We start from the raw sequence: 25,079 nt of genomic DNA, 5'->3' as shown, positions 1-25,079 counted from the left end.
AACCTCATGGTAACCACAAACAAAAATCTATAATAAATGCATTCACACAAAAAAGAGAAAAGAATTCAAATATAACACAAAATAGTCATCAAATGTAAAGGGGAAAAAGCAAAAGAAGAACAGAACAACAACAAAAGAACTACAAAAAAACCTGAAAACAATTAAAATGGCAATAAGTACATACCTATCAATAATTACTTTAAACATAAATGGACTAAATGCTCCAAGCAAAAGACATGGAGTGGCTGAATGGACCCAAAACAATAAAAACAACAAGACCCATCTATATGCTGCCTACAAGAGACTCGCTTCAGAGGTAAAGACACACACAGACTGAAAGTGAGGGAATGGAAAAAGGTATTCCATGAAAATGGAAACAAAAAGAAAGCTGGGGTAGCAATACTGATAAAAGGCAAAACACTTTAAAACAAAGTCTATAACAAGAGTCAAAGAAGGACGTTACATAATGATCAAGGGATCAATCCAACAGGAAGATGTAAGAACTGTAAATATCTATGCTCCCAACATATAAGCACCAAAATACATAAAGCAAAAACATAAAGGGAGAAATTGACAGGAAGAAAATAATAGTAAAGGACTTTAATAATGAAAATACATCAATGAACAGATCATCCAGACAGGATATCAATAAGGAAACACTGGCCTTAAAAACACATCATACCAGATAGACTTAATAGATGTATATATAGACCATTCCATTGAAAAATAGCAGAATACACATTATTTGCAAGTGCACATGGAACATTCTCCAGGATAGATCCCATGCTAGACCACCACAAATCTCAATAAGTTTAAGATTGAAATCATTTCAAGCATCCTTTCCATCCACAGTGGTATAAGACTGGGAATCAACTATAAGGAAAAGTACTGCAGAAAACCACAAACAGGTAGAGGCTAAAGAATATGCTACTAAACTACCAATTGATCACTGAAGAAATCAAAGACGAAATCAAAAAATACCTGGAGACAACTAAAAATGGAAACACAATGTTCCAAAATCTGTGTGATGCAACAAAAGCAGTTCTAAGAGGGAAGTTCATAGTGATACAAGCATACCAATCAGGAAATAAGAAAAATCTCAAATAAACAATCTAACCTTACACCTAAAGAAACTAGGAAAAGAAGAACAAACAAAACTTAAAGTTAGTAGAAGGAAGGAAATAATAGAGATCAGAGAGGAAATAAATGAAATAGACACTAAAAAAAATAGAAAAGATCAATGAACCTAAGAGCTGATTCTTCAAAAACATAAACAAAATGGATAAATCTTTAGCCAGACTCATCAAGAAAAGAAGAGAGAAGGCCTAAATAAACAAATCACAAAGGAAAGACAAGAAGTTACAAACATCACCACAGAAATACAAAGAGTCATAAGAGATTACTATGAATAACAATGTGCCAACAAATTGGACAACCTAAAAGAAATGGATAAATTCCTAGAAATACACAATCTTCCTAGACTGAATCGGGAAAAAATAGAAAATACAACAGACCAATTACCAGTAATGAAATTGAATAAGTAATTTTTAAAAACTACCAAAAAACAAAAGACCAGGTCAAGTCAGCTTCAGAGATGAATTCTACTAAACACCTAAAGAATAGTTAACACCTATTATTCCCAAACTATTCTAAAAAATTAGAGGAAGGAATGCCTCCAAACTTAACAGCATCACCTTGATACCAAAACCATACAAAGACACCACAGAAAAAGAAAATTACAGGACATTATCACTGATGAATGTACATGCAAAAATTCTCAACAAAAGATTAGTAAACCAAATTCAACAATAAATTAAAAGAATCATTCACCATGACCAAGTGGGGTTTACCCCAGGGAGGATGCAAGGATGGTTTATTATCTGCAAATCAATCAATGTGATACACCATATTAACAAACTGAAGAATAAAAATCACATAATCATCTCAATAAATGGAGAAAAAGTGACAAAATTCAACATCCATTTATGATAAAACCTCTCAACAAAGTGTGTATAGAGGGAACATACCTCAACATAATAAAGGCCATATATGACAAGTCCGCTTCCAACACCATAATCAATGGTGAAAAGATAAAAGAATTTCTTTTAAGATCAGGAACAAGACAAGGATGCCCACTCTCGCCACTTTTATTCAACATAGTGGAAGTTCTAGCCACAGCAATCAGACAAGAAAAAGGAATAAAAGAAACCCAAATTGGAAAAAAAGAAGTAAAACTGTCACTTTTTGCAGATGACCTGACACTATATACTATACTATATATATATATATATATATATATATATATATATATATATAATTCTAAAGACATCACCAAAAAGCTATTAGAACATATGAGTTCAAAAACTTGCAGGATACAAAAATTAATATACAGAAATCTGTTGTGTTTCTATATGCTAACGATTAACTATCAGAAAGAGAAATTAAGAAAACAATCCTATTTACAACTGCACCAAAAAGAATAAAATACCTAGGAATAAATCTATCTAAGGAGGTAAAAGACCTATACTCAGAAAACTACAAGATACTGATGAAAAATATGGAAGGCTACACAAACAGGGGGAAAGATATACTGTGTTCATGGACTGGAAGAATTAATATTGTTAGAATGACCATACTACCCAAGGCAATCTATACATTCAGGGCATTCCCTATGAAAATACCAATGACATTTTTCACAGAACTAGAAGAAATACTTCTAAAATTTTTATGGAACCACAAAAGACCATGAGTAGCCAAAACAATCTTAAGAAAGAACAAAGCTAGAGGCAACACATTCCCTGATTTCAAACTATACTACAAAGCTACAGTAATCAAAACAATATGATACTGACACAAAAACAGACACATAGATTAATGGAACAGAATAGAGAGCCCAGAAATGAACCCACACTTTCTGGGCAATTAATCTACAACAAAGGAGGCAAGAATATACAATGGGGAAAAGGCAGCCTCTTCAATAAATGGTGTCAAGAAAACTAGACATCTACAAGTGAAAGAATCAAACCGGGCTACTGTCTCACACCACATGCAAAAATAAATTCAAAATGGATTAAAGACTTAAATGTAAGACCTGAAACCATAAAACTTTTGGAAGAATACATAGGCAGTATGCTCTTTGACATCAGTCTTAGCAATATTTTTTTTGGATCCGTCTCCTAGGCAAGGAAAACAAAAGCAAAAATAAACAATGGGACTACATCAAACAAAAAAGCTTTTGCACAGCAAACGAAACAATCAATAAAATGAAGAGCCAGCCTACTGAATGGGAGGAAGTATTTGCAATATATTCGATATATTTGGTCAATAACCAAAATGTAAAACGAACTCATACAACTCAACATCAAAAAAACAAACAACTTGGGCTTCTCTGGTGCTGCAGTGGTTGAGAATCTGCCTGCCAACGCAGGGGACACGGGTTCGAGCCCTGGTCTGGGAAGATCCCACATGCCGTGGAGCAACTAGGCCCATGAGCCACAACTACTGAGCCTGCGCATCTGGAGCTTGTCCTCAGCAACAAGAGAGGCCGCGACAGTGAGAGGCCCGCACCGCGATGAAGAGTGGCCCCCGTTCGCCGCAACTAGAGAAAGCCCACACATAGAAACAAAGACCTGACACAGCCAAAAATAAATAAATAAATAAATAAATAAATAAATTTAATTTTTTTTTTTTTTTTTTGCGGTTCGCGGGCCTCTCACTGTTGTGGCCTCTCCCGTTGTGGAGCACAGGCTCCGGACGCGCAGGCTCAGCGGCCATGGCTCAAGAGGCGGCGGACTCTCAACCACTGCGCCACCAGGGAAGCCCAATAAATAAAATTTTTAAAAAAAGGAAAGCAAGGATGTTTAAAAAAAAAACAAACAAACAACTTGATTTTAAAAAAGGCAGAGGTCCTGAATAGGCATTTCTCCAAAGAAGACAGAGAAGTGGCCAAGAGACACTTGAGAAGATGCTCAAAACCACTAATCAACAAGGAAATGCAAATCAAAACCATAATATGTGGGCTTCCCTGGAGGCGCAGTGGTTGAGAGTCCACCTGCCGATGCAGGGGACACGGGTTCGTGCCCCAGTCCGGGAGGATCCCACATGCCTCGGAGCGGCTGGGCCCGTGAGCCATGGCCGCTGAGCCTGCACGTCTGGAGCCTGTGCTCCACGACGGGAGAGGCCACAGCAGTGAGAGGCCCGCTTACAGCAAAAACAAACAAACAAAAAACACAATATGTCAGTTCATACCTCTCAGAATGGCTATTATGAAAAAAAAAAACAACAGCAACAACAACAAATAACACATGTTGGCAAGGATGTGGAGAAAATGGAACCCTCATGCACTGTTGGTAGGAATGGAATTTGGTACAGCTACTATGGAAAACAGTACAGAAGTTCCTCAATAATTAAAAACAGAACTTCCCTAAGAACTAGCAATTCCACTTCTGGGTATTTTTCCAAGGAAAACAAAAGCATTAATTCAAAAAGATATATGCACACTGTTCATTACAGCATTATTTACAATAGCCAAGATACAGAAGCAACCTAACTCTCTAGCAATAGATGAATAAAGAAGATGTGGTACACACACACACACACACACACACACACACACACACACACAGAGGAATATTACTCACCCAAAAAAAAGAATGAGATCTTGCCATTTGCAACAAATATGGATGAATCTAGAGGTTATTATTATGCTCAACTGAAATATGTCAGACGGGGAAATACAGATAACATATGATTTCTCTTATATGTGGAAACTAAAAATAAAATAAATAAACAACTATAATAAAACAGAAACAAACCCATAGATACAGAAAACAAACTGGCAGTTGACAGAGGTGGAGAGGAAGAGTGGGGCGATAAGTAAAATAGGTGAGGGAGATTAAAAGATACAAACTTCCAGCTATAAAGTAAATAACTCATGGGGAAGTAATGTACAGCATAGGAAATACAGTCAATAACATTGTAATAACTTTGTGTGGTGATGGATGATAACTAGACTTATTGTGGTAATCATTTTGTAATGTATAAAAATATCAAACCACTATGTTGTACACCTGAAACTAATATAATATTGTAAGTCAATTATACTTCAATTAAAAGTAAATCAATAGGGCTTCCCTGGTGGCGCAATGGTTGAAAATCCGCCTGCCAATGCAGGGGACACGGGTTCAAGCCCTGGTCCGGTAAGATCCCACGTGCCGTGGAGCAACTAAGCCCGTGCACCACAACTACTGAGCCCGCACTCTATAGAGCCCAGGAGCCACAACTACTGAAGCCCACGCGCCTAGAGTCCGTGCTCTGCAACAAGAGAAGCCACCACAATAAGAAGCCCGTGCACCGCAACAAAGAGTAGCCCCCGCTCGCCACAACTAGAGAAAAGCCCATGAGCAGCAATGAAAACCCAATGCAGCCAAAAATAAATAAATAAATTTATAAATAAATAAAGATACGCAGGGAAGGAGACATGTGAATGAATGATCCATGTGGTACTAGATTAGAAATGGAAACACCAGTATGAATTCATGTATGTACATACACACAGGTATGTACGTATACTAACTCATATATACATATATTCTCTTGCTCTGTCATCTGAGAGGGCCTAACATCAACAACACTCCAGAAGCAAGAAGCACACCTAGTGCCCAGATGTTCATTTTTAATAACATTCTCTAGTAGAAAATATGAATACAATATGTATTTTAGTTAATATTGGTCCATTAGTTGTAACAAACATACCTTACTAATGTAAAGTATTAATAAGAGGGGAAGCTGGATGGGGGTTTATGGGAACTCTGTACTATCTTCACGTTTTGTTTTGTAAAATTATAACTGTTCTAAACACTAAAGTTAATTTAAAAAATAAAGCAACTCGGGGCTTCCCTGGTGGCGCAGTGGTTGAGAGTCCGCCTGCCGATGCAGGGGACAAGGATTCGTGCCCCGGTTCGGGAGGATCCCACATGCCGCGGAGCGGCTGGGCCCGTGAGGCATGGCCGCTGAGCCTGCGCGTCCGGAGCCTGTGCTCCGCAGCGGGAGAGGCCACAACAGTGAGAGGCCCGCGTACCGCAAAAAATAAAATAAAATAAAATAAAAAATAAAGCAACCAAACATGAAACTTAATTAATTTAATTTAATAGCACCTAGCACAATGGCCAACATACAACAGGTTCCCAATAAACATGTGTTGAATAGCTAAGTGAACAAATGCTACAAATGAATATTTGTTATTAGAAATGATTCTAACATCAAGTAAATTGTATTGATAAAAACAACAACATGTTTTAAAACTTGTACTATAATTGACTGAGTTGCATTTTTGCAACTATTGGCAGATCTAGATATAATGAGACCCAGATATAAGCAAAATACACGAATCATACATGTCATAATGACTGGCACATCTAACCATTCAAACCAGGTGAATAAATTTAAATTATGTTGGTTTTGGTTTTTTAATCACACTGAAACTTAGAAACCTAATTCTTAGCTTTCAAACAAATAAAACATGTTTCCAAGTTTAGTACCTCTGCATAGTATTTTATATCTGTCAAAATTATTCACTCAGTCACCTTAGAATTCCGTACCTAGAGAAGTTATACGTCGAATGTGAATTTCTCTTAGATTGCATATAAATGTGAATCTAACCATATCACGGCATAAGGAAGCATTTCTCTGAAACTCCTCATCACAATTCCTGCAAGTATTTGCAAATTCTTAGTTTCAACAGAGGAAAAATATCTTGTCCAGCTTAAGTAAAATGAGTATTTTATTATTTGCATTTAAATGGAGAAAAGGATAGAGTTATCCTACCACCTCGTGGACTGTTAGGGTATTGCTTTTTCAGAGCCAAAAGCACATTTTAAGAATGAGAGGATAGAAAACACTGAACAGTGGTTATTCATGCTTTCCTACCGCCTTCAGTTCTTCTGCCCCTAATTCCACATCTTCACATCCTACCCATTACTCAAAATGCATTTTAAATGTCCCCATCATTGGAACATACTGTATAGCACAGGGAACTCTACCTAATGCACTGTGTTAACCTAAATGGGAGGGAAATCCAAAAGGGAGGGGATATCCGTATGTGTATGGCTGATTCATTTTGTGGTGCAGTGGAGGCTAACACAACATTGTAAATAAACCATACTCCAATAAAAATTAATAAATAATAAATAAATAAATAAATAAATGTCCCCACCATTATTCATGAAACATTTTATTTATCACCAAATTATAGACTACCTGTAAGTAATTTTACTCTGGGTATTACTTCTGTTATAACTTTGACCAACTTCTGACTTAAATATTTTTGTTTGCCTATCTCTCACCCTTATTTGAAGACAGTGAATATACAAACTTATGGCCTAGCACCGCAGCATGCTCACAGGAGGCAGTTAATAAGCATTCATGTAATGAATAAATATTTGTTAAATGAACAAATATGAATGTGAATGGTATGGGATCTCATAGGGATATATGAGAGAAAATTCAGAAAGCAATTGTTCTGTATGCAACACAAGAAGATTATTTTCATTTGGTTTAAACATGAAATTGCAATTAATATTAAAATATTAAAAATGTTATTTTATGATATTTTAGATCTTTGCTGGAAAATAGAGTAGTTTAAAAACAAGTAACTGTTGTAAAATATGATTGAGGAATTTTCAAACGTTTAACAAGAGGACAGATTTTTATAATGTTATATAGATATGCACTTTGGGTTGAATTTAATAATTCTAACGAATAAAACCAATGTTAATTTTTTTAAATGTCCGCATCATAGAATCATCTCTAACTGCAAATTACAATTACAAGAAAATGGCTAAATGAAAATGCATCTCTGCTCTAAACTTCCATGCCACCTTATCTGGTTCCTCTTATTTTCTAGCTGGCATTACTTAGTCTTATACTCACTGTAAGTATTTTGAGGACATGTAGACAATGTGTACTGAAACGGGCTCACACCTGCTCTCACCAACAGTTTAATACTCAGAAATTTTGCAAGCCATTTGTTAAACTGTTGGTAGCTTGAAACTGGTCATGGTAGGTACATTTATACAACAGAAATCAGGAAACACCACAAATCAAGATACTTTAAAAAATATATTTTTAATCATCTTTAACTTCTCCACACCTCATTTTCTCTACTTGTAATATGTAGTGAGGAGAGGTGGGACAGCTCCTACCTCAACAAGACTGTTGTAAGGACTGAACAAAATAACCCACATAAAAGGCTGTGTCTAGTGTCTGGTATATCGTGTGTGTCAACCAAATATTAGAATCATTCTCCATACCCCATCACAGTGCCTTGCAAGTAGTAAATCCCTCAATAAATACTCAGTTGTTAAATGACAAATGAAATCAAGAATTTCAATGGAATATTTTAAGATATGTTAACACTGATAGCAGTCCCAGGTTAACAATAGGACAGATCATTACCAGGAACATAAGCTCTTTACTTATAAATAACGCAGACTTTTTTTCTTTGCCTCTCCCTGCTCTAAATCAATTGATACATAGATTTTATCTCGAAAATTTCTAGTAATATTCAGTTAGATAAAAATTCTAGATATATTTTCTAGATAAGTATAGATCTAGAGAGATATAGATACAGATCTTTGTTTCCTTCTGCATTTCTCTCCCATTCTGATTCAGTCTAACGTGCCTCCCTTTCTCCTTGTTCTTTTTAGTTTATTTCATAATGCAAAATATATAATTTATGCCTCACTTTGTTCCAGAAAACATTTGTTGTGAATAATAGATAACTTGGTTTCATGTTTAGCGAATAAGCTTTTTAAATTTCTCCAAGGAAACAAAATAAAGTAGCTTTTTACCACATCTTTCATTGATCCTGTGCTCCTGTTTCACTGGCCCTTTCCTTTGGGAAAAGACAAAATTAAGTTTCCAAGCACAAAGTTGAAAACCAAATTATCATGAATTCCAGACACTTTCCAAAAAGGAACACAAGAGATATCCTTATCTTTTAAGGTTGATGTCACCCTCATATCTCTTTACCTACCTCACTGCAATCCTAATATGGTGTTTCTTTAGCTATAAGGCTGCTTCCAATAACTATGTTTAAGGATCTGCTATAGCTTCATTTGCTTGCTAAAAAACAAAACCAAAAAATTGAAACAACTAATTAATTGCAACTAATTAGTTGTTTCAATTTGTTGGTTTTGCTCTAATTAGTTGCAAAAACAGACTGGAAAATGATTTACTCCAGATGGTTTGGAATAAAACTCTAATTGCTCAAATGTAAATTTATTCATCTAATATAAGTTTTTCCTTACTTAGCTACACAGAGACTTTTTTTTAAGGAGGAAAAAGTAAAATATTGGCTTAGTAATAAAACTAAGATGACCATTTGCCCTAGAATATACAAATTCTGTCCATTTCTGGTTTAAAAATACAGAGGCTGAAACAAATAGCACATCCACAAGGCACTGGCTGATGCAAGCACTTTGTTTAGTGAAATATCTACTGCGATGCCCTTATCCAAGACCATGTCAATGACATAGTGTGTGACAGGAGGGACTTCCTCCAGAAGCAGAAATAAGGTGGGTGAGTCAGAAATTAAAATTCCAACTAGCCTGCAGGCATCTGTAAGATGAAGCAATACATTGTATTTGATTCACCTCCTGGTCCGTTTCCAAAGGACACTGTCAAACACAATGATTCTTTTTCCCAACAGCTGTCACCACCAAGTCAGCTATCCTTTGTATTTTCTCTTTGTGTTTGAATACAGACAGAGAGCAGATGGCTGGACTCAGTGCCAGGGTAAAGGTAAAATTAGTTGTCTCACCTAAAGAGGTACTGCCAGACTTCATTAAGACAAAAGTCCCAGCAACAAATACCTACAAAATCTAGGGTCTAGAAAACACAATCTGAACTTCCTGTTTAATTTACCAAGTAAAAACAAAAAACCCACTTTTGAGGAAAACTTAATTAATTTGCTAAGAGGTGATGAGAAGACTCACAGATTTCATCTCCAGAGAGAAGTGGTTTCCCGTGTCATCAACTCTGTAATTTTCAGGCTCTGTAAGAAAGCACATTATGTTCAATGTTCCTCTAAGCTGAGGTCATGGGTGAATTCCAGAATATAAAATATCATCTTTCAGAGCTAAAACTTTACTAAAGCAAATAGGTTTTAAAAATATTTGACTAAAAAAACACTGCAAATTAAAATTACAAGGGGGGCTTCCTTGGTGGCGCAGTGGTTGAGAGTCCGCCTGCCTATGCAGGGGACACGGGTTCGTGCCCCAGTCCAGGAAGATCCCATATGCCGTGGAGCAGCTAGGCCCGTGAGCCATGGCGGCTGAGCCTGCGCGTCCGGAGCCTGTGCTCCACAACAGGAGAGGGAGGCCACAACAGTGAGAGGCCCCCGTACTGCAAATAAATAAATAAATAAATAAATAACAAGGGAACAGCTAAATGAAAGGTGAGACTTTCCAACTGAGGGGATTAAAGCTAGAATCAGAATTAGAGAAGGAAATTCAGAGCTGCAAGATATAACCAGTCACTTATTAACCACATAGTGTAGTTATAATATATAACTGGCAGTGGAAGAATTAGAATTAGAATGACACGGAAAAAACCCTCCTACTATTACAAAGAAAGTTTGATCTCCCATAAAAATAAACTTTTAGCCTTCTATTGTTAAGCTGAAAGGTTCTGCCATTCAAACAGCCACCTATTTTGCCTCTTCTCAGTGGCACAGGAATAGAGAATTTTGTTGCCTCCATTTACTTATTTAAAATGCCTACAAGATAAAGAGAGTAGAAATCTCTTCTATGGCCCTTCATAGATTGGTGATTCTCTACACTTTGATTGGTACCAAGACAGAGACAGAATCACATATGCAATTGATTTCTATTATTCAGCCCCCTCTCTCAGGTAACTCAAAATTAGTAAAATCACAGTAACAGGAGTTGACTGTCACAAGGCAGAGACCTCAGTAGCCTAAGAGACTGTTCTCAGTAGTCAGGCTTCAGGACTAGGAGACCCAGCACTGAGATGAAGATTTCTTTTGAGGCAGAATAATTATCTATTGTTTTTACAAAGCCCAAGGGCACAGACCTAAAAAAAAAAAAAAAAAAAGAAACCACCACCAACAAAAAAAAACTCTCAAGTTAAATAATGCCCTTACTTACGTAAATTACTATATTTTCAAATAAAAATTGTATATATATTTTTAATCCCATTATTTCTAATCCTTTATTTCCTCCAGAGCAGCTGGAAGAAAGGCAGTTTCTGAATATGGCTAAGATTTTTCAAAACAAATGGTGAGAAACTTTGTCTTTAGAGGCAGTTTCAGACCTGGGCCCAAATCACACTCTACCACTCATACATGTGGGGTATGTGAAAAAAATTACTTAATTTATCTGAACTTCAATTCCTGAATCTTGTACAACAGAGATAATATTGCCTACTTCATGGAGTTGAAATTAGATGAGAAATGTATATAGTATTTAGTATATTGCCTAGAAATGTGCTGTCCAATACAGCAGGCACTAACTACATGTGGCTATTTAAATTTATTTATTTATTTTTATTTTTGGCTCTGTTGGGACTTCGTTGCTGCGTGCAGGCTTTCTCTACTTGCAGCGAGCGGGGGCTACTCTTTGTTGTGGTGGGCAGGCTTCTCATTGCGGTGGCTTCTCTTGCTGTGGAGCATGGGCTCTAGGCACATGGGCTAGTAGTTGTGGCTCGCGGGCTCTACAGCGCAGGCTCAGTAGCTGTGGCGCAGGGGCTTAGTTGCTCCACGGCATGTGGGATCTTCCCGGACCAGGGCTCAAACCCATGTCCCCTACATTGGCAGGCGGATTCTTAACCACTGCACCACCAGGGAAGCCCCATGTGGCTATTTAAATCAAATTTAAATTAATTAAAGTTAAATCAAATTTAAAAATCTGTTCTACAGCACACTAGGTATATTCCAGTAACCAATAATCACATGTGGCTGGAAAGAACATTTTTATCATTACAGAAATTTTTGAACATTGCTAAAGAATCTAGTAAGTGCTCAATAAATGTTCATTTGATCTGTTTGGCAATTTTTTTCTCCTCCTCTACAGTTCCTCTAAGTTCTCAGGCCTCCCAAGTTATCTCCTTATCATGAAGGAAAGCAATATGATAAGACATATATGTGTTTATCATTTTTTTCTCTCCCAGGAATAATGGAGTTCTAAAAGAGCACTGCAAGGAGAAAGCAATGCTTACCACAAATGGGAAAATTTCTAATGATGGAGGTTTCAGGCATTACAGCAGACACTGGGGAAGGTCCTTCTGGACTATGAGTGTGGGGAGAGAAAAAGAATCTCCATAGTACCCCTCAGTTCATACCCAAAGATCCACCTACTCATAGCAACAACGTAGACTTTAACACACTAACTCTTACTGAGAAAATGGAAAACAAAAAGGTTTTTTACTCTGGAGGATTCTTTTCACACCAAATTTTGGCTGAAATATCTAAAAATAAGTATGAATCATCAGCATTTCCCCAGAGATACTTTAACCAAGTTAGTCTTGGGCACTTGAGTAGAATTCTTTGCATTAGTTTTTGTGTTCTTCGGATTCATTTCCTTTCTCCTTCCAAATACCAGAATTGGAGCTGGGAAGACACTAGAGAAAAAAATGCTAATAGGAGTCTAGAAAGTTAAGAAATGAGGAATTATAAGAAGCTGAAATTTAGAAGCTGAAATTCTAAGAATTCTAATTTCAGATGATACTTGGGGGTATCTGATGAAATTATCCTATAGACCCTTGTAGATCTGGGCTTAAATGTTCTGGGTAAATTTCTCTGTAGCAGGACATTTGTGGTACTAAACTTCAAAGGATACACATCTTTCCTTTCCAAACTACAAGTAGAAGAGGCTGGCCCCTGTACTTCATTATAAATGGGGAGAGGAAACATCTAGTACTTTAAAAAAAAAAAAAACATGATGGGGAATTCCCTGGCAGTCCAGTGGTTAGGATTTGGTGCTTTCACTGCCAAGGCCCGGGTTCGATCCATGGTCAGGCAACTAAGATCATGCAGGCCACTCAGCATGGCAAAGAAAAAGAAGAAAAAGATGTTCTGCCTACAGGTGGTATCCTTATAGATAATAAGCAAAGCTTCCTTCCTAAGTCAAAATAAAAATGTGTGAACATAACTCATTGAAAGGCTATGCCTTTCTAGATCAAGTTGAAAACAGAGCAAGTCTGTTGTCATAGCCTTGGTAATAACAGTTGAACACACCTGATAACAAATTTGATCATAGGTCTTTGGTGAGTGAAATTATTCCTTGCTGATACATTTTAGGTTAAATAAATACATAATTGGCTTCTTTCACCTCTACACCTATTATCAAACAATCCCCATTTGATTGCATACTTTTATGAGTTAATATTCTATAATCATCAATCCTGGGTATTTACTTTACAACCTAAGTACTTACACTAACAACATTCTGATTGTGATTATATCTTGATGTTTTTTGTTGTCATATCAGTGAGAGAAATTATGGATTTCATTAAACCACGATGCAATGATAAAAACATCGGACAAGAGGCAAGCTTTTTATTCTGCTGAAAACATATATTTACTAGCAGTCCAAACTCAAAAACATAAACTACTATCCTTTGGAAAGCATAAGTAACACAGGATCATGATTTTGTAAAATATAACTCTCAACTTATTGTAATCAATTGCCATATTGTCTCTTATTGCACAACGATCCACATGCAGTATACTCTGACATAAAACTTTAGGTACTAAAAAGACATTTTTTCTGTCCAGTTTACTTTCTATTTTGCTGTCTTTTTACAATATTGGGCATATAGTAGTACTATAACTACTAGCTATTATCGCTATATTATTATGCCTTCCACTAGACAGAAATTTCATATTTTTTACTACTTTTTGATGTAAATTTTTATTCACATTCTTTTGAGGAGACGTTCTTTAGTGAAGACACATCAGCAAGACAAAGTGTTAAAAAAGCATAGCTTACCAACTTTTTAAATGAACAAAAATTCATAACATCAACTTCTGTACAGAGCAATAGCAGCTGATTATACAGCCCAAACTTTCTAATAATAATAATGGTAATAGAGGCATACCTCATTTTACTGCACTTCGCTTCATCGAGCTTCGCAGATATTGTGTTTTTTACAAAATTGAAGGTTTGTGGCAACCTGCATCAAGCAAGTCTATCGGCGCCATATTTCCAATAGCATTTGCTCACACCATGTCTCTGTGTCACATTTTGGTAATTCTCACAATATTTCAAACTTTTTCAATACTATTGTATTTGTTACAGTGATCTATGATCAGTGACCTTTGATGTTACTATTGTAATTGTTTGGGGGTGCCATTAAACACACCCAAATAAGACAGTGAACTTAACTGCTAAATGTGTGTGTTCTGACTACTCCCCTAAATGGACATTCCTCCACCTTTCTCCCTCCCCTCTGGCCTCCCTATTCCCTGAGATAGAACAATATTGAAATTAGGCCAATTAATAAAGCTACAATGACCTCAAAGCTTTCAAATGAAGAGTCACACATCTCTCACTTTAAATCAAAAGCGAGAAATGATTAAGTTTAGTCAGGAAGGCATGTAGAAAGATGAGATAAGCTACGCCTTTTGCGCCAGACAATTTGCTAAGATGTTAATGCAAAAGAAAAGTTCTAGAAGGAAATTAAAAGTGCTACTCCAGTGAACACAAATGATAAGAAAGTGAAACAGCTTTACTGCTAATATGAGAAAAGTGTGATTGGTCTGGATAGAAGATTCAGCCAGCCACGACATTCCCTTAAGTTAAAGCCTAATCTCTTCAATTCTGTGAAGGGTGAGAGAGGTAAGGAAGCTGCAGAAGAAAAGTTTGATGACGTCTAAGGAAAGAAGCCATCTCCATAACATAAAATTTCAAGGCAAAGCAGCAAGTGCTGATGAAGAAGTTGCAGCAAGTTATCCAGAAGATCTAGCTAAGATAATTACTGAAGGTGGCTACACTAAACAATACATTTTCAATGGAGACAAAATAGTCTCATATTGGAAGAAGTTGCCATCTAGGACTTCAATAGCTAGAGAGGACAAGTCAATGCCTGGCTTCAAAGCTTCAAAAGATAGGCTGACTCTCTTGTTAGGGGCTAATGCAGCTGGTGACTTGAAGTTGAAGCCAGTACTCATTTACCATTCCAAAAATCCTAAAACCCTTGAGAAATATGCTGAAACCACTCTGCCTGTGCTCTACAAATGGAAAAACAAAGGCTGGATGACAGCACATCTGTTTACACCATGGTTTACTGAATATTTTAAGTAGGTTGAGACCTACTCTGACTACTTTTTTGGTCAGAAAATAAAATTCCTTTTTAAAATATTACTGCTTATTGACAATGCACCTTCTCACCCAAGAGCTCTGATGGAGATGTACCACAAGATTGTTGTTCTCATTCCTGCCAACACAACATCCATTCTGCAGCCCACAGATCAAGGAGTAATTTTGACTTTCAAGTCTTATTAAGAAATATGTTCTGTAACGCATAGCTGCCATAGATAGTGATTCCTCTGATGGATACAGGCAAAATAAACTGAAAAACTTCTCTAAAGGATTCACCATTCCAGATGCCATTAAGAACATTCCTGATTCCTGGGAAAAGGGCAAAATATCAACATTAACAGGAGTTTCCAAGAAGTTGATTCCAACTCTCCTGATGACTTTGAGGGGTTCAAGACTTCAGGGGAGGAAGAAGCTATAGATGTAGGGGAAATAGCAAGAGAACTAGAGTTAGAAGTGAAGCCTGAAGGTGTGCCTGCATTCTTCTGATAAATTTTTTTTTTTTTTTTTTTTTTTTTTCCGGTACTCGGGTCTCTCACTGTTGTGGCCGCTCCCGTTGCGTAGCACAGGCTCCGGATGCACAGGCTCAGCGGCCTATGACTCACGGGCCCAGCCGCTCCGTGGCATGCGGGATCTTCCCGGACCGGGGCACGAACTGGTGTTCGCTGAATCGGCAGGCGGACTCTCAACCACTGCGCCACCAGGGAAGCCCTGATAAAATTTTAAAAGGGTGAGGAGTTTCTTCTTATGGATGAGCAAAGAAAGCGGTCTCTTGAAAGGAAGAGATGGAATCTACTCCTGATGAAGATGCAGTGAAGATTTTTGAAATGACAACACAGGAGTTAGAATATGACATAAACTTAGTTGATAAAGCAGTTGGAGGATGTGAGAGGATTGACTCCAATTTTGAAGGAAGTTCTACTGTGAGCAAAATGCTATCAAACATCATTACATGCTACAGAGAAATCGTTCATGAAAGGAAGAGTCAACTGATGCAGAAAACTTTATCATTGTCTTATTTTAAGAAACTGCCACAGCCACCACAACCACCCTGATGAATCCCAGCCATCAACATCAGGGCAAGACCTTCCACCAGCAAAAAGATTACAAGTCGCTGAAGCCTCAAATAATGGTTAGCATTTCTTAGCCGTTAAGTATTTTTAAAGTAAGGTATGTACATTTTTTAGAAATAAAGCTATTGTACACTTAATAGACTACAGTATAGTGTAAACATAACTTTTATATGCACTGGGAAACCAAAAAATTCGTGTGACTCACTTGTGATATACAGTTTATTGCAGTGGCCTGGAAATGAACCCGCAATATCTCCTAAGTATGCCTGTAATAATGCCATCATTTTCACTGGTCAAAATTCTTTGACTAAAGTAGCAGAAAACACTGACTTAACCTAAATCCAAAGAAAGAATTTGTTATAAGAATATGAATATGTTGTGTGACTCAAAAAGTGACTGGAACAAGAAATGAACAGGCATCAAGAACTAAAAAGTCCTCTCTCCTTGTTACTCATCTGCTCTATTTTTCTCTTGGAAGACTGACTTTTCTCTGCTTCTTTATCAATATACTGAATAAAGCTACCTCTCGGCTCCCAAATTATAAATAGTTTTAGCTGTTTCTTGGTCGCAACTAATCAAGTGAATCTGATTGGTCTAGCTTGAATCAGGTGTGCATCCAGAGGTCAAAAGTCTGGGCCAAGGCTTAGGGGTTGTGTAATATAAATATGACTGCAGTGAGCTCACCCCAAGAGATGGGCTGTGTAGGGGTGGCATGTTCTCAGAAATGAAATATTCAACAAGTTGGGCAGAAACCCTCCAAAGTATCAACTACTATGTTTTATTCTCTTCAAAATGATGTCATTTACACAATTTTCTTTGATGAGAGGATCTAGTGCTTATCTTAGGCCTAGTTAATATCGGGTAGTGATAGTTATTATTAGGAAGCTAAGATGTTCCAAACTATTTTTTTTTTTTTTTTTTGCGGTACATGGGCATCTCACTGTCGTGGCCTCTCCCGTTGCGGAGCACAGGCTCTGGACGCGCAGGCTCAGCGGCCATGGCTCACGGGCCCAGCCGCCCCGCGGCATCTGGGATCTTCCCGGACTGGGGCACGAACCCGTGTCCCCTGCATCGGCAGGCGGACTCTCAACCACTGCGCCACCAGGGAAGCCCTCCTCCAAACTATTTTATTCATGCTATCATTAACACCAATAAATATATAATTTCTGCTAACTTTAGACCTTTCATCACTGACTGTAAAGTATATCCCAGATTAAGCTCAGATAATGCTAGTGAGGTTTAATGAAAGAATGGCTTCTGAATACAAAATCATGCAAAACTTCATTAAAACACTGGCCAAAAAAACCTAAGGAAAACATGTCAGTTAAAGGCCATTCTTGTTAAAAAACAGGAAGGTCATATGGTCATACCCCATAATTTAGCTAAAGATAATTGAATATATAAAATGTTAGAGTTTTACTATATTGCATTTTCTTTTTCTTTAATTTTTAAATTTATTATTGACCAGATTATTTTCTTTCCTGCCAGTGAAAAAGCCAAAAGAAATTTGAATAATCAATATAATAATCAGGTCCAAGCCTTATTTATAACAGTCAATTTGGGCAACTCATTACTGTCCACGGATACATTTTTTTTCACCAAGTAGCTATAATGGTTTTAAGAACAAATTTTGAAGATTCGGGCTCCCAGTAGGCGAAGAACAGGTGTCTGGAGGAAATAAGATAGGTTTTTAGACCTGGAAAAAATGAAAGACTGACTGCTTGGCACTCTGAAGATTGGTTATATCAGCCTGCAAACACCCTCTCATTATTTTAATATCACACTTATATAAAATACTTTGGGATCCTTTGCCAGAAAGATAAAAACAAATTAAACTGAAGACAGGACATGAACTGAATATCTTATTCTGGAAGCACCATCACTGACAGCTTTAGAAAAAAAAATAGAATGGATCCTTCAAAACACTTTTTCCAAAGGGCAAACAGTATTACCAAGAGTCAAAAAGAAAAACAGCGTAATAAGCAGCGAGTGTGGTTCTCCTCACTGCTCATATAATTCCATCTTAACATTCTTATAGTTCTTATTAATTTCTGGGTGTATATAGTTCTTTGTTCACTGGATTGGAAGCTCTCCTTGGACACTATGTCTTCTTCACGGTACATTCCCCAAATTGGCAAATGTAGCACTGTGCATGTACTCAGTGTGCAAAAATGTTTCTTAAAATGAAAGGACAGCATGTTCTTTGGATTTCTGCAAAATTCCTTCATTGTTTACAATTCCTGAAAAATGAAATGAACCTGACCTCTATCCAACATGAAAATACTCTTTTCTCTACACATGGCTTTATTCCTTTACTCCTGCTACTCCTTCTGCCTGCAAGGCCCCTTCCTAATCTCATAAATCCTACTCATTCTTCAAGGCCTATGGCAAGTAGCCCCTTCTCCATGAAGCTTTCTCTGATCTTCCCAGCTACAAGTAATCTTTCCTTCTGTTGAAGTTCCACTTTACCTAAACCTTCCTTACCTCCCTCAATTATACTATAGCCAGTTGCATTACCTAAGTAACTATCTCCTAAGTTAGAGCAAGTACACAGCCATGTCTGATAAACTATTTACTAGGTGACTACCTTCAAGCCTATGGTTCCAATGGGGTTTAAGGCTTCTAATTCAGGATGATCCCACACCCTATTAATAAGGATCTCCTCTTGCATTTGAGCCATCCTCTGGGAAGACAAAGAACACTCCAAGGCAGTTTTGTAACCTACTGTGTAATAACCTACCGTGTGATAACTGCCTGTGTGCACTATTCCCAAAGAACATCTGAAGCCTCTGTGCTGGCAGGGTGTGACCTTCTGAGTGAACCTAATGACACGTGCGGCTTATGCGAGTCCTGTGAGTCGGAACATTTAGTTGAATCTAAAATGACCCTTGATGAACCATTTCAATAAGGTTTCAAGTATTAATAGCTTATTATGAAAATTAAATGAATTAGTATATGTAAAATTCTTAAATGGTGTCTGGCACATAGTAATAACTCAATGAATGTTACCTACTGTTGCCCATAGTCAGAAACCAGCCAAGTAGAACTATGAATTTAGACATGTCTGATTCCAGACCCTATGGACCATTACTCCTTGGTACTTTTCTACATAAAATCAATTTCCTGTCTCCTTCCCTCTAAAGCTGCTCTCAAAAATGGGTTTTTATATCAGACATGCGTACTTCAGTGCAAAATTAAGAGACTTTTTTACGTGCATGGATACACATCATAAGCCGGATCCAAGTGTCTATTCCCAAACCTATTTGCTTCCGAACAAACATTCGTGTCCCCCTAAAGTTCAGATGTTGAAGCCGTAATATGATGGTGTTTGGAGGTGGGACCTTTCATGTCATGAAGCTACAACCCCATGATGGGATTAGTATCCTTATAAGGAGAGGAAGATAGCTAACCCTTTCTGTTTCCCCACATAGGGATACAAAGAGAAGGCAGCCATCTGCAAACAAGGAATAGAGACTTCACTAAGAAGCCAGCTAGGCCGGCACCCCGATCTCAGAATTCCAGCTTCCAGAACTGTGAGAAATAAATGTTTGTTGTTTAAGCCACCCAGTCTATGGTATTCTGTTATAGCAGCCCAAACTAAGTCACTGTTAAATGCCAGATACAATTTATTATAATAGCTGAGGGAATAATGATGAACTATGAGTGTAAAGAGATTCCCCCACACAAGAAAACTAAGTAACATACTCTGGAAAGACTTGACAAAAAGGCAAATCACTAATAAAAAATGTTTTGCTATTGAAGTAACTGTAAGAAAAGTTTAAAAGACTGGGGGGGGGGGGAAACAGACTATGAACTCTGATTGCTTCAGTATCTTTTAGTTCCTGCCCCACTTTAGAGACACCCAAACTGGAACTCAAAGTAACCATGACATGGAATTCTAATCGGTAGACCCACAAAACAAACAAACAAAAAACCCCATCACCTTGGCCCTATATCAAAAGACTTGTAAATAAATGTACCAAAATTACAGTTGACCCTTGAACAACACAGGCGTAGGGGACCCGACCCTCTGCACAGTTGAAAATCCATGTATAACTTTATAGGAGGCCCTCCATATCCATGGTTCTGCATCTGTGGATTCAGTCAACTGTGGATGGTGTAGCACTGTGGTATTTATTGGAAAAAAATCGACATATAAGTGGACCTGGGCAGTTCAAACCCATGTTATTCAAGGGGCAACTGTATTTAAGTTAAAACAAAATGTTTCTATCTCCCTCTCCATGTCTCTTTCTCTGTATCTCTCTGTCTGTCTCTTCCTATGTATATATAATTTTTACAACTTCAATAGAAGAGCTTTCCCTATGAGTATACTAAAGAGTTGCTGGAACTATGCAAACCACTTACAGAGTAAAATGGGAGAACAAAGGGTAACCAATGCTATGGGAAACAGGGTCAGTAAAGATACAGAGAAGGGGACACTTGAGCTGAGTGGGCAGACAGTATGGGGAAAAGGCACTGGCGACCCAAGTACAATATGAACAAAGGTGGCAGAAGCCCAAGCAACATGGCTTGTTGACAAAACATAAATAGAACAAGACTTTCGAAACAGAGACTAACGAAACAGGTAGGATCTGGATCTTCAAGGAACTGATAAGCCAGAATATAGAAGGTGGACTTTGAGAGAAACATGGAGCAAACACAGGGTTTTAAGCAGCAAAATACAGTAATTGGACGTGCATGCTCAAAAGATCATTGTAGAAGCAGCAGTAAGGGAATGTGAGGGTATGGAGAATGTTAAATTTGAAAAATATCACTTCAAGAGTTCAAGCAAGGGGCTTCCCTGGTGGCGCAGTGTTTGAGAGTCCGCCTGCCAATGCAGGGGACGCGGGTTCGTGCCCCGTCCGGGAAGATCCCACATGCCGTGGAGCGGCTGGGCCCGTGAGCCATGGCCGCTGAGCCTGCACGTCCGGAGCCTGTGCTCCGCAACGGGAGAGGCCACAACAGTGAGAGGCCCGCGTACCGCAAAAAAAAAAAAAAAAAAAAAAAAAAGAGTTCAAGCAAGGAACAAGAGCCTGAGAGTGAGAAGAAATGAAAATGAAAAACATTATGAAAGTAGAATCAACAAGATTTGGCCAGGAAATTCTTAGCTACGGCACTCTAGGGAGAGGAAAGAATTCAGGAAAATGCTTTGGTGTGTTACTTTGGTAGCTCTGGAGATCATGGACAACTTATTCTCCTACATTATTTTAAAGGGGTAAAAGAAAGATGTGCAGAAGAATAAGTCAACTCAGGTCACTTTGAACTTAAGGTGCATATAAGACAGAAAATAGAAACCATAACCGCATATCCATCTCCAGCTGGGCTGGAGATGAAGACCTAATACTTCGTGATAGTATCTGAAGCCAGGGAGTGGATGCTATTACTGAGGAACCCAGAGAAGGTGAGAAAGGGGCCCGGGGCAGAAACCTGAGTGACACCCGCCCCCATTTCAGAGTCAGGCCCGAGAACGACAGGAGAGTGAGGACGGTCTGCGCAAGGCAAGCGCACCCAGGACGGGGGCCCACAAGCTGAGAGGAGAGACGGTTTCACATAGAAGCAGCAGAACAATCGGGTCATTGAGCTTTGGGAAGGCTGAAAATATTCCACTGGATTCAGCAATTTCGACGTTATCGGAATCCTTTGCGGGGCGGGTATCGGTTTCCTCAGAGCAGGGGAAGCCGAAAGGAAACAGGGATCCCAGTCTGGGAGCGCGCGGCGGACTCGACACACAGCCTTCCGACGCCCAGTCAGGCTATTCCGCCCCCGAACGCAAACACCATCACACACACCCCAGCTGCCCCACAAGTTCCAGGACTTCGGAGACCCGGGGGTGTTTTACCCCCTCAGCTTAGGGCGCGCCCCTGCCCCCGCGCCAGCTAGCTTCCAAACCCTCAGACACACGGACAAACGACCTCGCCTCGAAAACCCTCCCTGGGCTCACAGGAAAAATTCAAGCACTTCATTGTGTGTTCCCAAAGCTTTGTCCATACCTTACAAGGTTTTGTATTATCTGTTGTGCACCTGGCTCGAAACAAAAACCGAGCCAGACCAAAAAAAGTCAAGGAACGCAGAGGGAGAGTCGAGGGAGGTGACGCCCTCACAGGCAAACTTCTGATAGGGGAGATAAAAACTACGACTCCCATGAGGCTGTGCGGCCCTGGGACCCGACTCCCAGCGCCCTCTGCGAGGTTCAAGAGAGTCTAGGTGGTAGACGCGTCGTGTCGGCGTAAAACGGCCGCTAAAGCCGTGCAGAACTGGCCCTGCGGGATGGCGGCCTCTGAGGAGGAGGCTGAGGCCTTGACGGAGCAGCTGGACGTCGCGCGCCGCCTGGAAAATTTGCCTGTGAGCGCGTGGCCCCCAGGGACAGAGCCAGAGCCCTTTCAGGTAGGGGGCGGGGCTCGGCCAGCCCAAGAGCTGCGCGCGGCCCCCGAGGGCGTGGCAGGTACCCTTTTCTATGGAGGCGGAGCTAGGCGGTCACGAGCGCTGCGCGCGCAGCCCGGGAATGGGGCTGGCGCCCTTTCAGGTGGATTGCCGGGGTAAGGGGTAGCTGGGTTCAGTTCTCAATTACCCTACCTACTACGTGGTAGTGCTTCGATTGTTGTCTCCAAGTTTCTAGACCTTTTTTTTTAACCCGATCGCACAGCTATCTGCTAGCGGGAAAAGCTCTTAAATAGTTCACAGGTTTCGGTCTTTTCCCATTAACCCTTCGCAATGACCTTTACATGTTCTTTTCTGCCCATAGACTGGCAGTTCCCTGAAGGCAAAACCAGAGGTCTCATGAGGTCCCTTGGAAAGAGCCGTGAGAACCTGGCTTTTTGTCCTGGTTCTGTCCCCAGAACTCGTTGAGATCCGGGGCAAATCAGTTGCCTCTCTGGTCTCAAATGTCTTGTTTGTAAGATAAGCCATGGGGCCCATTAACGGATCTTAGCCTAGTGTCATGATTAAAAACTTAGCTTCTAGAGTCATTTAGTTGAGGTTTCCCTCATGCTGTGAGCACTTTGGCAAATATAAATAGCCTCAGCTAAGCCTTAGAGTCCTCCCGTGTGCGATTAAAATAGTAATACCTCTCTCCGGATTGCTTCGAGAATTACAAGTAAAATACAGTTCCTGGTTTGCTGACAGAACTCAATAAATGTTAACTACTATTATTACCTCAAAGACCTTTGTGCTCCAACCTTCTCACCCCTTTGACCTTGGCCTGCAAGTTGCCTAAGGAACAAGGAATGACCAAAAAAAACAAGGATGTTGGTTGGAGTGGAAAGAGCCCTGGACTTGGAAGTAGGAGAGCTAGGTTCAGGGCTTAGCATCTTAGCCATGTCTCAGAGCCTGAGTTTCTTCATCTGCAAAATGAAAATAATTAAAGTTTTAGTGCCCTTGTCACACCCATTATTGATATCAAACCCTGTCTGTCCTTCCTAGGGTTATTTTGAAAATCAAGTAAGAGGACAGATTCAGCAGTTTTCAAAGAGTAGAGCAGACTATTAATGTTAGAAATGGTTAGTTTTCCTCAAACTACATTAGGCAGTTTATCATTAATAATACAGGTGGCTAGCGCCATATTGAACACTGATCCCTAAAAGCTTATTGAAGACCAAACATTGCTGAATGCCTGGTCTAAAACACTGACATATGTTCTCTTTCTTCTAAAGATAATTGAGTGCCTATTATGTGCCTGGCACTGTGTTAAGCTAGGCATAGAAGATAAGATGGTGCCAATACAATTCCTGCCCTTGAGCTTACAAGAGCATATGGAAAGCACTATATGGGGGGCAGAGGAAGCCTTGTGATTGATCCTTATACCTATAGTTGATGGGCATAAATGAAAATCAGGAGACTAAGACTCAATCCCACAGTGTTCTAGCTTCCTGGCTGTATGCACAGCTCTAGGTAGACTTAGAGTTACAAATAGAAGACAGGATCCATTCCTTAAGGAGCTTATAGTCTTACCAAGAAGATAAAACATGCTTGAAACATGTAAATAACAAGCCTAAAAGGGCCTTCAACTAGTTTGCTTCCATATATTCATGGAGCACAATACCAGTCTTACAAAAGGTCAAAACAGCTTGCTTGCCCCAAACCCTGCCTTCACAGGCATGTGCACACATAAGAATTAAGGCATGAAAAACTCAGAGTAAAAATAACTTTGTGTCTAGTTTGCCTTTGGGTCCTGTATGAAAAGGCAAAAAGAACATTCAAATGTTCAGATCGGAAACAAGCACATCATAATGCCATCGGGGTCAAAAGACAAGTAGAAAATAAACCGATTGATTTTCTTGAACTAAGAGTTGGATCTAGCCATTTTTCAGGTTTCTGAAACCAGCTTCAAATATCCTTTTTAAGGTCTCAACATGACCTTGACAAGAATTGTCTGGCTCACAGTCTCCTAATAGCTGCTTGGAGCAAAAACAAACTCATGGGGCTAGAGGCCAAGTACAAAGATTCTTGTAGCTGGTGTTTCAAAACAACCAAAAATGGAATGAAGATTTCCACAGCACTTCCTTAAAATTCAGAATTGAGGCCTAGATTTTAAGCCCAGAATATTGTGCAGTGTCATGTTTCAGTTTCTGGGGTTTTGGTACAGAATGTGACTCAGAAAAGTTAGTCTTCCAATCAAAAATTATTAAGAGCTTCAATTAAGCAATCAAATAATATTTCCTGAGCCCCCTGC

General features: G+C 39.0%; 2 protein-coding genes across 7 annotated transcripts in view; one reads left to right on the top strand and one right to left on the bottom strand.

The window, feature by feature from the left end:
• SUMF1 (sulfatase modifying factor 1) overlaps nucleotides 1-25,079 on the bottom strand; it is a 451,840-nt gene that overhangs the window by 286,675 nt on the left and 140,086 nt on the right. For 3 of the 4 annotated variants that reach the window (XR_007469861.1, XR_007469862.1, XM_049693598.1), the window contains exon 9: nucleotides 9,996-10,052. Coding sequence is in view for 2 of the 4 variants with exons in the window: in XM_049693598.1 (XP_049549555.1) it covers nucleotides 9,996-10,052 (57 nt within the window). In the remaining 2 variants the exon portion in view is untranslated. Of the gene's footprint in view, nucleotides 1-9,995; nucleotides 10,055-25,079 lie in introns of all 4 variants that reach the window. The other variant, XM_049693599.1, reaches the window with a different exon arrangement.
• The window catches only part of LOC101278000 (histone-lysine N-methyltransferase SETMAR), a 9,276-nt gene continuing 6,770 nt past the window's right edge, over nucleotides 22,574-25,079 (top strand). The window contains exon 1 of one of the 3 annotated variants that reach the window (XM_033437200.2): nucleotides 22,574-22,753. In XM_033437200.2, coding sequence (XP_033293091.1) covers nucleotides 22,679-22,753 — 75 coding nt within the window. In that variant the 5' untranslated portion in view covers nucleotides 22,574-22,678. Of the gene's footprint in view, nucleotides 22,796-25,079 lie in introns of all 3 variants that reach the window. The other 2 variants (XM_033437199.2, XM_033437201.2) reach the window with 2 other exon arrangements.

Source organism: Orcinus orca, chromosome 10, assembly GCF_937001465.1.
Source record: "Orcinus orca chromosome 10, mOrcOrc1.1, whole genome shotgun sequence".
NCBI classification, from domain to species: Eukaryota; Metazoa; Chordata; class Mammalia; order Artiodactyla; family Delphinidae; genus Orcinus; species Orcinus orca.
The sequence above is the reverse complement of the archived record's forward strand: the minus strand, read 5'-3'. Positions and strand labels throughout refer to the sequence as shown.